The sequence below is a fragment of the Zootoca vivipara genome, chromosome Z2 (genome assembly GCF_965207765.1).
Source record: "Zootoca vivipara chromosome Z2, rZooViv2.hap1.1, whole genome shotgun sequence".
Taxonomy (NCBI): domain Eukaryota; kingdom Metazoa; phylum Chordata; class Lepidosauria; order Squamata; family Lacertidae; genus Zootoca; species Zootoca vivipara.
This window is the reverse complement of record NC_142585.1, coordinates 47,943,608-47,957,107: the sequence shown is the minus strand read 5'-3', so window position 1 is coordinate 47,957,107 and position 13,500 is coordinate 47,943,608. Positions and strand designations below refer to the sequence as shown.

The 13,500-nt window shown below is 40.9% G+C and overlaps 1 protein-coding gene across 11 annotated transcripts in view; it reads right to left on the bottom strand.

The window, feature by feature from the left end:
* GOLGA2 (golgin A2) overlaps positions 1-13,500 on the bottom strand; it is a 52,983-nt gene that overhangs the window by 24,890 nt on the left and 14,593 nt on the right. For 4 of the 11 annotated variants that reach the window (XM_035133354.3, XM_088665328.1, XM_035133352.3 and 1 more), the window contains 5 exons: positions 10,533-10,661; positions 9,047-9,087; positions 8,859-8,922; positions 6,591-6,650; positions 6,095-6,175 (listed from right to left, as the gene is read on the bottom strand). In XM_035133354.3, coding sequence (XP_034989245.2) covers positions 6,095-6,175; positions 6,591-6,650; positions 8,859-8,922; positions 9,047-9,087; positions 10,533-10,661 — 375 coding nt within the window. The remainder of the gene's footprint in view (positions 1-6,094; positions 6,176-6,590; positions 6,651-8,858; positions 8,923-9,046; positions 9,088-10,532; positions 10,662-13,500) is intronic. The other 7 variants (XM_088665330.1, XM_035133355.3, XM_088665329.1 and 4 more) reach the window with 3 other exon arrangements.

Sequence of the window (13,500 nt, the reverse complement as noted above, 5' to 3'; positions counted from 1 at the left end):
GAGAAGAACAAAGCAGTTTCTGAAGACAGAATGGGAAACTGGCTGCATTTGAAGCACTTACTCTCTCCTTGCACATAAAACTCAATCTCATAATGTTAAACCATGGTTTAACATGGATCTACAAACATTCATGGATTCCCTGGAGTCCCATAGCTATCTTAGGCGGTGACCAGACAACTGCAGAAGTGACTTCAGGTTATCTTCCTAGTGAGAAAATATGTGGTCTTGACTCAGGTTGGCTGTCTGGGAGGCACTAGTAGCATTCCCATAACACCCTTTTGTTTTGTTTTTTCTTTAATTTTTTAAATTAATGATTTTTATTTATTTAAACATACAAAATGAAAATTTAAAAGGGAAAAAGGAAAAAGAAAAAACATACAGAAATCATATATAAAAAACTACAAATTATAAATCGTATATACTTATAAATCATATATATATATATATATATATATATATATATATATATATATATATATATCATATATAATCCCTTTTAAACTTAATAAAGATATATATATAACTGATAAAAATCATAACAAACGTAAAAATGTAAACAATAAAATACAAACAATGCAAATATAAATAAGAATGAAATACAAATAATAAAAAGCTACCACCACCTCCCCCCCCCTTTCACCTCATGTGACTTCCAGTCTTCCCTCTACTCTGGTTTATATATATCTCTGTCATTATGCATACTTTTTCTTATTTTTTTCCATATTTAATTTTGGGCCTTTTATATTTCTGCCAGGAGGTTGGCTTTTTCCACCTGTTTCTTTAAATATTGTTTAAACATTTTCCAATCTTTTTCTGATTTCTCTTCTTTTGAACCTTTCATTTCCCCCGCTTTTGTTGTTAAATTTTGATATGTTGTCAATTTTATAATCCACTCCTCCTTCGTTGGTATTTTATCACTTTTCCATTTTTTTGCGATGAGCAGTCTGCTGGCTACTGTTGCGTGCATCACCAGGGATCTATCCTTTGCTTTTATATCATCATTCAATAATCCTAATAAAAATAATTCTGGTTCCCAACATTTTATTTTTTTAGCCTGGCACTGAAAAGGCCTTAGCCCAAACTTTCCACTATGTTGAATAGTTTAACTGAGAGTTTTACAGTTCAGTCTAGTTTACTGGATAGACACTGATGGCTGTTTTATGTTGTTGTTGTTGTTGTTGTTGTTGTGATGCTGTTTTATGTTGTTGCTGTTGTTGTTGTTGTTGTTGTTGCATTGTTTTATTGTTTTAACTGAACACCACCTGGTGAGTTTACATTGAAAGGTGGCTAATAAATTTCTTAGGTAAATAGGTGGCTGCAATACAACCCAGAACCAAAAATACATTTAATTCCCTGCAGAACCTGCTGGGTCACTACTGCTGGTATATTGTTTTTGTAGCTTTGTATTTATTGGTATTTGACTAATAGCAGTTTTCCATCCCTAGGAAATCATGTCAAAAAAGAAAGAAAAGTTGACTCTGAGAGCAGGGTTTTCAACAAACAGTGGACTTTTGATTACTTTTTCACGCGGTACAAAGAAAGAGCTGTTTGTCTGATATGCCAGAATTCAGTGTCTGTGTTCAAGGAATACAATTTGCTTTGACACTACGATACTCACCATAAAGAGAAATATGATTGGTTGGACAAGTGAGAAAAGATGAAACATTAAAACAGAAAAGTGGATTGACAACTCAGCAAAATATTTTTGTGAAGCAAAAGCAGCAAAAATATTTCATTGTTGCGAGCAAGTTTTCAGATTGCCAAGCTCATAGTGCACACTGGCAGACCCTTCGTAGAGGGAGAAATTGTTAAAGAATGCATTCTTTCTGCTTCCAAAGAGATGTGTCCAGAGGAGACTGCTTTATTTAGTATGTTGAGTCTTTCAGGATGTACAGTTACATGTAGGATTGAAGAAATGTGGGAAAATTTGCATCAACATTTGCAAAACTCCTCGAAGAAACTTCATTATTTTTTATTGACACTCGACAAAAGCACTGATGTTCATGATTCTGCACAACTTCTAATTTTCATTCGTGGGACAAATGATAATTTCGAAATCACAGAGGAGCTTGCTGCTCTGCAAAGCATCAAGGGAACTACAACAGGAGAGGATATCTTTGATAAAGTTTGCCAAACTGTGCGCGATTTGGAGCTGGACTGGGCTAAACTAGCCAGTATCACAACTGATGGTGCTCTTAGCATGCTGGGGTCTATGAGAGGAGTGGTTGCACACATTAACCAAGACATGGACAAACACAACCATTCACATCCAAAAGCCATACACTGCTTCATCCACCAACAAGCACTGTGTTGTAAAAAAATCACTGAAGTTGGACTCTGTCATGAAAACTGTGGTATGTTGTGTTAACTTCATTAGAGTTCACGCACTAAACCATGGACAGTTTTGGTCTGAGTTAAATGTTAACCATGAAGATATTCCGTACCACAAAGAAGTACCAGAGCTCAAAGATGCAGAATGGAAATGGCTGCTTGCCTTTCTTACAGACGTAACAGAAATACTCAACACTTTCAATGTTCAATTTCAAGGAAAGGGGAAGCTCATCTGTGATATGTTTTCACATGTGAAAGCATTTCAAGCAAAATTAGACTTCCTCTAAACAAGTGAAGGAGGAAAACTTCTGCCATCTCCCCACAACTCAAAACATGTCAGCGGGAAAACCAGCAGTTGCATTCCCAAATGAAACATGTGGATTTACTGGAAATTTTGCAAAAGGAGTTTCAAACTTGATTTAAAGAGCTTCACATCCATGAGGAGGACATACAGCTTTTCCAGAACCCATTTTCTGTTGACGTTGAAACTGCTGATCCAATTTACCAAATGGAATTGGTCGAACTACAGAATTGTGACTCTCTGAAAGACGCTTTCAAATCAAGCAGCCTCACAAATTTCTATACTTCTCTCCCCTCTGATACATTTCTGAATCTCAGGAACCATGCACTCAGATTTGCAACCATCTTTGGCAGCACCTATGTCTGTGAACAGACTTTTTCCTGAATGAAACATCTGAAATCGCCAACCAGATACAGATTAACTGATGAACACTTGCATCACTTGCTACGACTAGCAGTGACAAATATGGAACCGGATTATTGACTATATCATTAGCCAAAAGCAGGTCCATACTTCCCATTGAAAAACTTATAAGTTTATGTTGATTAAAATCGTTCTTCATTTTAAATACTGTATAGCTTTTCCTGCTTTTTGTGCACTACAAATACAATATGTTGTAGTGTGCATAGGAATTCGTTCATATTTTCCCCAAAAAATATAGTCTGGCCCCCCCACAAGGTCTGAGGGACAGTGGACCGGCCCCCTGCTGAAAAGGTTTATCAACCCCTGATCCAAGGCTCACACACATAACTATAAGCTAGGGGCAGGCAACCTAAGGCCCATGGGCCGGATGCGGCCCAATCGCCTTCTCAATCTGGCCCACGGACAGTCTGGGAATCAGCGTGTTTTTACATGAGTAGAATGTGTCCTCTTATTTTAATGCATCTCTGGGTTATTTGTGGGGCTTGCCTGGTGTTTTTACATGAGTAGAATGTGTGCTTTTATTTAAAATGCATCTCTGGGTTATTTGTGGGGCATAGGAATTCATTCATTCCCCCCCCCAAAAAAAAACTCTGGCCCACCACATGGTCTGAGGGACAGTGGACTGGCCTACAGCTGGAAAAGGTTGCGGACACCTGCAAGCCTTTGTCCATTTTGTTGGGTCTGAACTGGGCCTTAGAATCCAGAAAGACATAGGGAGGGCATAGAGGTTGAGAGAGGTCTTCTTTGCCCAATACAAATTTTGTTACATCAATTGTTCTATGTAGTCCCTTACAAAAACAAATGAAGTAAGCATGTCTGCAAAGTCTGCCTTTCTTTTCTTTTTAAAGTTCACTCCTTCCCCGCCCCGCCCCAATCAATACACTGTTTTGGCTCCCCTCAAATTCTCAACACCCAATAAAAGAGCACTTCATGTTCCTGTCAGCCTGCAAATGGCAAAAGCCATTTGTAAGCAGTGCTCAAACACAAGGCATTTCGGTTGCTGATTGAAATGCTATAGCGGGTGTGGAGGAGGGAGGGAGTAAGGGACACAAAGAAAAGAACAATGCAGCAAAAACTAAGCGAAGTCATGCAACAAGCTGGGGAGAGTGAAATGGGGTGGAGGGATATTCCAAACAATGCAGGCTCTTTGCTGACTGAAAACAGGCCTCACATATTTCTAGCTGTCTTTTAAAAGGCAGTGAGTAAAGTAACAGTAGCAGAAGCCACCCATGCAAGCTAAAGACAAACAGGTTCACTCACAGTGCCACTGTTGCTCAAAAGATGGTCACTCACTATCCCCATGTTTTAAGTCTAGAAAGCTAAGCCCCAATCTTTGTTGAAACAGATTCAATAGAATCAACACTGTTCCAGTTAGGAGAAGTTCAGCAGCAGCTCATCATACAATTGCAAAGCCCTACTTTGCAAGTCTCAAAGCAAAGCCCTACTTTTAAAGTCTCTATTAGTGTGCATTCCTGAACTTTCAACAGCCTCAACAGATGCTGAAAACCAATACAATTAGCACTTAAATTCATGAATAGGAGAGAGGTTGAAACTCAGCTATTTCCAAACAAATTTTCTCCTCACCCCAAAAGACTAAACCTGGATATAAACCACCTTGGCAATTGACTTACTTGATTACTAAATTTAATCTCTACTTATCTCTTGCGACCCCCTTCTCTTGCAAGTGGGCAAGTTCTTGGCTATCAAAATCCTCTGTGATTTTGGTTTGCCTCTCATTTCTCTATGGGAAATGAAAGTAAGGAACCTCTTTCTCTCCCACATCCTCCCACAAGGTACTTCTGCAGGCACAGCGTAAAAGATGAACACACCTGTCCATAGTAAGGAGACAGAAAGAGGTCACATCAATGCACAGACATGAGTGTGCTTAAGGTGATAGGCTCAGACCAATGTTTTACTCTTGGACCCTGAACTTCCATCTGGTACAGCCACTACTGGATCACCTTCAAGAGTCCCTTTAATCATGGCCAACAGGAAATGGGATTGGAAGATATGGAATTGGGTACTAATTAATAAACATATAATAAATAATGTATCTGAAGAAATGTATCTGAAGAAGTGTGCATGCACACGAAAGCTCATACCTATGACAAACTTAGTTGGTCTTTAAGGTGCTACTGGAATAATTTTTTTTATTTTTTGTTTCGACTACGTCAGACCAACACGGCTACCTACCTGTAACATATAATAAATAAGTAATTGTGGATTATTATCCCAATAAGGAAACCTCTTGGAAATGAAATTGTTATACTGGAATGGAGGAAGAATAATCTTCCTATCTAGTAATACCAGTAATAACAATTGAAACAGCCCCTTTGGTCTTTTTGTGTAGAACGGAAAATAAACGAACTTCAGGTGTCGGGTATTGAAGACTGAGGAACAGTTGGACATTGTCCTAGAATACAGCAGGGTGCTATTGTGGAGTGAATGTTTTGAATACTTTGAATAATCTGAATATACATAGTGGCCAAAAGGAGAATAAGAAGTCCTCTATTGCCTTGATCTCTCTTTTCCTTTTCAATGATATTTAACTTTTGTCCCTTTTTTTGGTTAATTCTGTTTTTGTTCATGTTTTATTTCATCTTTTGATGTCCTCTACCTTGAGTTGATTAGGCTACTCAGACAAAGATGATGAAGGACTGCATGAGAAGCAGAGAAGGGAATAACTTTCAGGCTGGGAGAAGAAATGGAAGAACCCATGTGAGAGCTGGGAGGGCCCCCCCCCCTTTGTGGCTCTGTATAAAGAGGGCTTTGTATCTCTCTCTCTCTCTCTCTCTCTCTCTCTTTCTTTCCTTCCCCTCCTATTCTGTCTCTATGTTTTTTCCTCTCTCTTCTTTCCCCCCTTCTCTATTTTTATTTAGAATAGTTTGATCCCTCACTCCCTCCCCACCCCTTTGAACCATGAAGCACACAACACTTTTCTTTGTGGCACTGTGAAAGAACCCAAAACCTTGCAGACACCCAGAGAGCAAAGAGGAGCAGCAAGACAAGGCCAAACATCTTGGTCTGGTTATTTCTTACCAATTCCTCTATCTTTGTACTGAGTTGTTTGTTTGTTAGATTGCTGGAGTCTAGGGCTACTGCCAGCTCCTGGTAACGTGTCTGATGGGCACATGCAGATAGCAGGAGGAGGAGGAAGAGGAAGGGAGTAGAAGAGGGGAGAAAAGGCAAATTATTAAAAAAAGGAGAGAAAATAATAATCAGCATCACAGTTGAACTCATTTGTGGTGTCCATTCTTACACAAACACATCATCCCCCACCACTACCAAATTCATACTAAACCACCAAAAGCTTAATCTCCTTTCAAAGGAACATCAGGATGGATCTTTAGCACTTCCATAATCCAGTCTAAAAACCACTGCAGGAGCCTTCATCTAAACAAGTAAAACTTTAACATGCAATGTTGTCATTTCTTGCACTCAAGTAAGTTCTTATTACCAGAACACACACTAGATTCATTACTATATTGTTCAAAGAAATGCAAACTGACAAAAGAGCCAGGAGCCCTGCACTTACTGCCATCTCTTTCATATCTGTTGAAGATGTGGCGTTTTCCCCATTCACATAGGCCGTGGGCTGTAAAATAAAGATATTTGCCATCACAACTAGTTAACTTGGAAAATGTGAACATGAATTTCCAGTTACATATTTCCCTGAGTGGGATGATGACACTCCTACAGAATAAGAAAACTTTGAAACTGGAGAATAAACACAAAGGTAACTTAGTGTACCCACTACGGTGAGAGGTTCCTTCAAACACCCACCTACATTACAGGCACTCTTCTCCTTCCTATGATTACCTAGGAAGAAATGCTAAGGTAGACTGTGTTGGAAGTTCTACAAGTAAAATACCCCATACAATGGTACCTCATGTTACATAACCTCCAGGTTACGGAATCTTCAGATTATGGCTGCGGCAAATGGGTTTCGCCGCTTGCACATGCACCAAAGCGCTCTGTGCACCAAAGCACTCTATCGTGCCGTGCGCGTGCGCAGAAGCGGTGCCTCTAGTTATGGATTTTTTGGGGTGCACACTGCACCCCAAAACAAATTAAATCTGTAACCAGTACCACTGTACATGGTTCAGGTAAGCTAAATGTGCCTCATAATATACTGATAATAGATCAGAGGATCTTTTAGGTTTGATTTACACATGCAGCCAACATGAAGCAGTGAAGTATTGAGGTAACAGAATTCACTATAACACTTTAGATCAGGCACCCCCAAACTTCGGCCCTCCAGATGTTTTGGACTACAATTCCCATCTTCCCTGACCACTGGTCCTGTTAGCTGGGGATCATGGGAGTTGTAGGCCAAAACATCTGGAAGGCCGCAGTTTGGGGATGCCTGCATTAGATCATAAACAGAGGATCAAGTTTTCAAAATGTTCTCTTGCACTAAAAATAAAGACACCTGAACCAAAGGTAGAAAACTAAATAGACTGGGCTAGAATCTTTCTCGCTGGTATGCTAGCTTTTTACCCACAGAGAGGCTATTTTTTAATTTGTGATTCTACCCCACTGTCTCTCTGCTTTCCTGGTTCACACATAACACAAAATCCCGGTTTATTAAACCATGGCTTAGCATTATGTGCAAACTCAGTTTGTTTTACCTATGGCTTAATATTATATGTGAAAGCAGCACTCTTCCTTGACTATGTTTGCTTGACCCCCACACTCTAAAATATAAGGTGTTAGGTATGAATCTCCAGAAAACAAACCAAAATTTGATTTGTCTGTGAGACAACTCTCATTAACTCATAGTTTGTTAAACCATGACTTAAACAAACTGAGTTTGCACATATTCTTGTCTAGCTGTATTTAAACTGGATTATTCCAGGATGGTTCCAGTGGTGAACTATATAGTCTCTTGAATATAAATATGCCACAAGATCAACAGGCTAACAAGGCTACGTCTATGGAATTTGAACCTCTGATAAGAAATACATTGGTACCTCAGAAGTCAAACGGAATCCGTTCCGGAAGTCCGTTCGACTTCCAAAATGTTCGGAAACCAAGGCGCAGCTTCCGATTGGCTGCAGGAATTTCCTGCAGCTAATCGGAAGCCGCGGAAGCCCCGTCAAATGTTCAGGTTCCAAAGAACGTGTGCAAACCGGAACATTCACTTCCGGGTTTGCAGCATTCGGGAGCCTAAACAGTCAACTCACAAGGTGATCAGGATCCAAGGTACAACTGTAGACAGTATACAGCTTCTTTAAGAGAAGGTGGACAGCCCTTTCATGTGTTACCAGTGTAACCCTTGAGTATATCTCATTCACACACAGTTCCCACAGACCACATGACACACACAGTTTCTGGCTTTCAGTCTGAAAGCATCTTCAGGGTTTATTGTCTGGCTGCAAGGACCCATATAATAACTGAAAGTTCAAGAGCTGGCCATCCCTTAGGTATAAAAATAAGTAACGATTAAGAGGCAATCTAATAGCCATCTTCAGATATTTGAAGGGCTATCACAGATGATGGAGCAAATTTGCTCTCTTTGTTCCAGAAAGTAGGACCCAGACCAAGGGACTCGAATTACCAAAAAAAAAGAAAGAAAAAGACTAAATATTAGGAAGAACTTCCTGATAGTATGATAGGTGTTCAACAGTGAATCAGACTGCCTTAGAAGGTGATGGACTCGCTTTTATTATAGAAGTTTATAATCAGGGGTGTTGTAGTTGCAGATTTCCTGCATCAGCAGAAGGATGGACTAGATGTCCTTTGAGATCTCTTCTAGGTCTATGATTCTAAGACAGACAGATCAGAAGAACTTGGCTTTTACCTGATTGACCATGCCATTAAGCTGTTCAGACAGCTGGCGGAGACTGTCTGCCAATGAGGGGGACCTAAAAAAGGAACATGACACACAACAAACATCTGTAATAAAGAAGACATTAAGAACAATCCTCATTTTTAGTGACTGGAATATGATAGAGAGAGCAAGAGAGAATACAGAGAGAAGCCTCTCACCTATTTTCTTCCAAGGAATTTTTATGATCAGTGTCACAGATCTATGAAATAAAAAAGATACATAACTGTAGTAGAAATCAGAAACACAAATATATGCATATGTACAAGCATGCACATGCACAGATATATGAAACTCCAAGAAAAGACTGGACACACGCTTCTCCTTCTGAGTGACACCTCACAACATCTACCATTGCTTTATTCACCAACGCAAGAATAAAGGACCTGCAGCCCTGCACATGTTGTTGGATTCCAGCTCCCATCATCCCTGCCCATCAGCTAGGACTAATGGGAGCTGGAGTTCAACAACATCTGAAAGGCCACAGGTTTTGCATACCTGCCCTGAGGACTGCTTCAACATAGAATGCGCAAAACATAGCACATCTAGACTTCTATACCATATAGCACATGGGTAGGTAAACTAAGGCCCAGGGGCCAGATCCGACCCAACTGCCTTCTAAATCCGGTCCGTGGACGGTCCGGTGATCAGCGTGTTTTTACATGAATAGAATGTGTGCTTTTATTTAAAATGCATCTCTGGGTTATTTGTGGGGCATAGGAATTCGTCCATTCCCCCCCCCAAAAAAAATATAGTCCGGCCCCCCACAAGGTCTGAGAGACAGTGGGCCTCCTGCTGAAATAGTTTGCTGACCCTGCCATAGCACAATTCAAGAAAAAAGGCTTAATAAGCTTCATGTATTTAAAGCTCAAGCAAGGGGTCAGGCTGGTTGTCTATCACTTTGTTTTGTTAGGAATTTTTCAATTAACACTTACTTTTTTAAAAATATAGAAATATTCATTACTTTAGATCAGGAATAGACAACTTCAGTGCATAAGGAACCACAGAGGATATGTATCATGAGTCAGAGGGTCACAGCTCACACACAATAATATAAATTGCATATAAGCTGAACAGACAGGCAGAAGGTGCAAAACCAGTTGGTTGACACCATCAAGTTATTCCTATCTTGAATTTATCACCTAATAAGAAGGAAATTAGAAGTCAGCCTCAGGGCTTGACAGATATGGAAACAGAGTAGACAAATATTTGGCTTTACTATTGCCTTTACATTTCAACCATCTAGAAGAGATGTACAAATAAATGTTAAGAAGTGAAAGCTAATCTATGGGCTACAGGAGAGAGCTTAGGGGGCCACAGTGCCCAACACAGTGCCCAATTGTACTCATCTCACCCTTCCAATGAAACTACATTCAATCAATGGCTGAAGACTGAGAGATGAGGAAGGAGTGTATTGTGCAACCTAAATCTAAGTGTTCTGCACAGCCAATTCCTCCTATAGTTGCAGAGTGACAGGCCAGTGTCGTTAACTAAAATGTCTGTGCTACCATCACCTCCCCGTTCTTTTGTGAAGTATGCTTTGCTCCAAATACAAATTTGCAAACACACACACACACACACACACACACACACACACACACACGTTATCTAGGGTGTTCAGTGCGGTGGAGGCAAACATTGACAAACCTGCAACAGCTGCATGCTACCAGGACTTGGAGCGGCAGAGCTAGGCAAACTGTTGCTGTTAGACAGCATGTGGACACCAGCAGCGAGTTGTTCAGCATTGTGAGCGGAAACATCACCATCACAGTATGCCTGTCACAAAACATACCATAAAGATTACAAGCACCATGCAGGTGAAGGGGAACCCAGATGGATACAAGCATGCACCATTTCTAGAAGCACCTGTCAAACCTAGAGGCAAATCAGCTGAGGAGTGCTTCCTCAGAACAAAGTCGTGTCCATGTACAAAAAAAAGCTAACCCTTTGGTGTGCTGCAAACATAGTGGGCAATGCCAACCTCAACATGGTTCATGTTACATTGGTCCTTTACTTTTGCAAAGTGCATATTCTTGGGAAGACAACTAATCAGATAGGGATGGAACAGAATGAGTCACTATACACACCTACTGTAGATTGTATAGTGGGAGTGGGGAGTGGGGAAAACGTTTCTCCCAAAGTGTTGTCCATGGTTTCCAAAACACTGAAGTCAGAGACTGGCAACCAGAGACTAAATTTAAACTGAATGTAAAGAGGAATATTGTCGGTTAGACCTCAATGGACTGGTGCACACTAACCCTAGGTTCAAGTTTTGTTATAATATCAAATATCCAAAGAGATATATCCCAAGTCCCCAAACAGTTCATGAATGAAGTTCTAAGCCAGGGGTTGGCAAACTATGGCCTGGGGGCCGGATATGTCCCAAGGGGATTGTTAAACCACCACCCCCAACCCTTGCTGCCCGCTTGGTCAGCCCCTGCATGGAGCTAAACTTGCGCGGCGCACCAGTTCAGCTCCGGGGACTGACTTTCGGGATGCAGCTTCCTGTTGGCTGCAGGAAGCTCCTGCAGCCAATAGGAAGCTGCAGACGTCTCCTCCTCCCTCGCAATGGCTCCGAAAGCCAGCAGGGAAGAGCAGCAGGCATGTGCGCATGCGCATGGGTGTGCGCGCTCCCGTGAGATCCGGCCCGCCAGCAGAAAAGTTTGCCGACCTCTGTTCTAAGCATTAGAGAAAGAGAAGAGGCAGCAAATTTGAGAAAGTGGCCAACAGGGCTGGGAGGGAGAAATAAATAAAATGATTCAGTTCAGATATAACGCTATTCAATCATTAGGCCGATTTTCAGAGAGAAGATCCAGAGTTGTTTTGCTACTCCTCTGGTCCTGCTGCCACCATACTGCTGTGAGCAACATGTCTGAACCCAGACTCATGGTTTATCTTGCTCCAGACAAACCACAAATAGTTTGTCATGTCATGTAACAAACTTGGGCTACGGTTGTGTTCTGGCTGGAGTAAGATAAATCATGAATCTGTGTTTGGGCATAATACTAAGCCAAACCTAGTATTGGCAGCAGTATTGGCAGCAGCAAGACCAAATGAAGAACAAAGCAACTGTCAACTCTCCTGGAACCTGTTTGCTTATCCATGCTAAGCCATGATTGGCCACTGTCAGAAGAGGATGCTGGACTACATGGGTCTCCAGCTGAACCCAGTAGGGCTCTTCCTATATGTTTTTATTCACATGGAAATTTTAAGTATTGCTAGAATGGCTGGTACCCACCCACCCTTCCTTGCACAAGCATCTCTAACCTTCATTTTATCCTGGCACTTTTGTTCCCAAGAACACATACAGGGGACAAAGATACACATTTGTTAGATCTTCAAATACGCACTTTATTCTTTGAACATTGTTAATGCAATCACCCTGCCAAAGCGATAAAAGCTCATTCTCAGACAAAAATCTCTGAAGCCTATAGCATGTGGCAGCCTCAAGAAAATAGATCACATATTGGTGACTTGGACAGTGTGAAGGTCCCAAGCAACCTCAACACTTCTTTTTTTTAAAGTATTGGCCTCGGTCCAGTATACCTGAAGGAGCGTCTCCTCCCCCATCGTTCTGCCCGGACACTGAGATCCAGCGCCGAGGGCCTTCTGGCGGTTCCCTCACTACGAGAAGCCAAGTTACAGGGAACCAGGCAGAGGGCCTTCTCGGTAGTGGCGCCCACCCTGTGGAACACCCTCCCACCAGAGGTCAAAGAGAGTAACAATTACCAGACCTTTAGAAGGCATCTTAAGGCAGCCCTGTTTAGGGAAGCTTTTAATGTTTGATTGATTTCTGTATTTTAATATTTTGTTGGAAGCTGCCTAGAGTGGCTGGGGGAACCCGGCCAGATGGGCGGGGTATAAATAATAAATTATTATTATTATTATTATTATTATTATTATTATTATGAATTATTATTATTAAAGATTTCTTGAATTACAAAGGTGTGTGCAGTGTCTCTCATATTTTTACATGTATCATATGTAGGTCTTGATGTCAGCTTTGTTTGTGTTGGTTCTCCTTTAATCGCTTGTGTTCTTTTGATGGTGAGAGAGATTGGGATTGGCCAAGGGTGTGGTTGTTCATTTGTGATTGGTTAGCAACCCCAACACTTCTGAAGGTACATGATTTTCCTTCAGGATCTATACTGAAAGATTTCTGTTCTGCCTAGGCCCAGAAACAGAGGTTGTGCAAGTACAAATAAGAACGTTATCTCAGTTGCCAGTATTCAGCTTTTCTGCCTAGTAGAGTCAAAGAAGTATTCCAAGGTAGCATTTCACTAAATCTGACATTCTACCAATAAGGGTTCAGGAACCCTCCTTCTAGTTAAGAGTGCTCTCAGGGTGTTGATGCTATTTCACAGTGAGCATTCAAACAAACCAGGGATCAATTAAGTAAACCCCTGTTGGTAAACTTAACTGGAAAACCTGAAATTTTCCATTTTAAGTACCTCCTTGGAGATATGTCAAATGATACTACCCTGGGCATGGGCTAAGTTCCTCTCAGAAGTAATAAGAAATATAAACCAACATGGTCTGGATAAAATATAGTGACTGCCTTGGAATCCTTTTCTTGTATTTCTGTTTTATTTTGCTTCTGAAAGTGTTTTTTTGG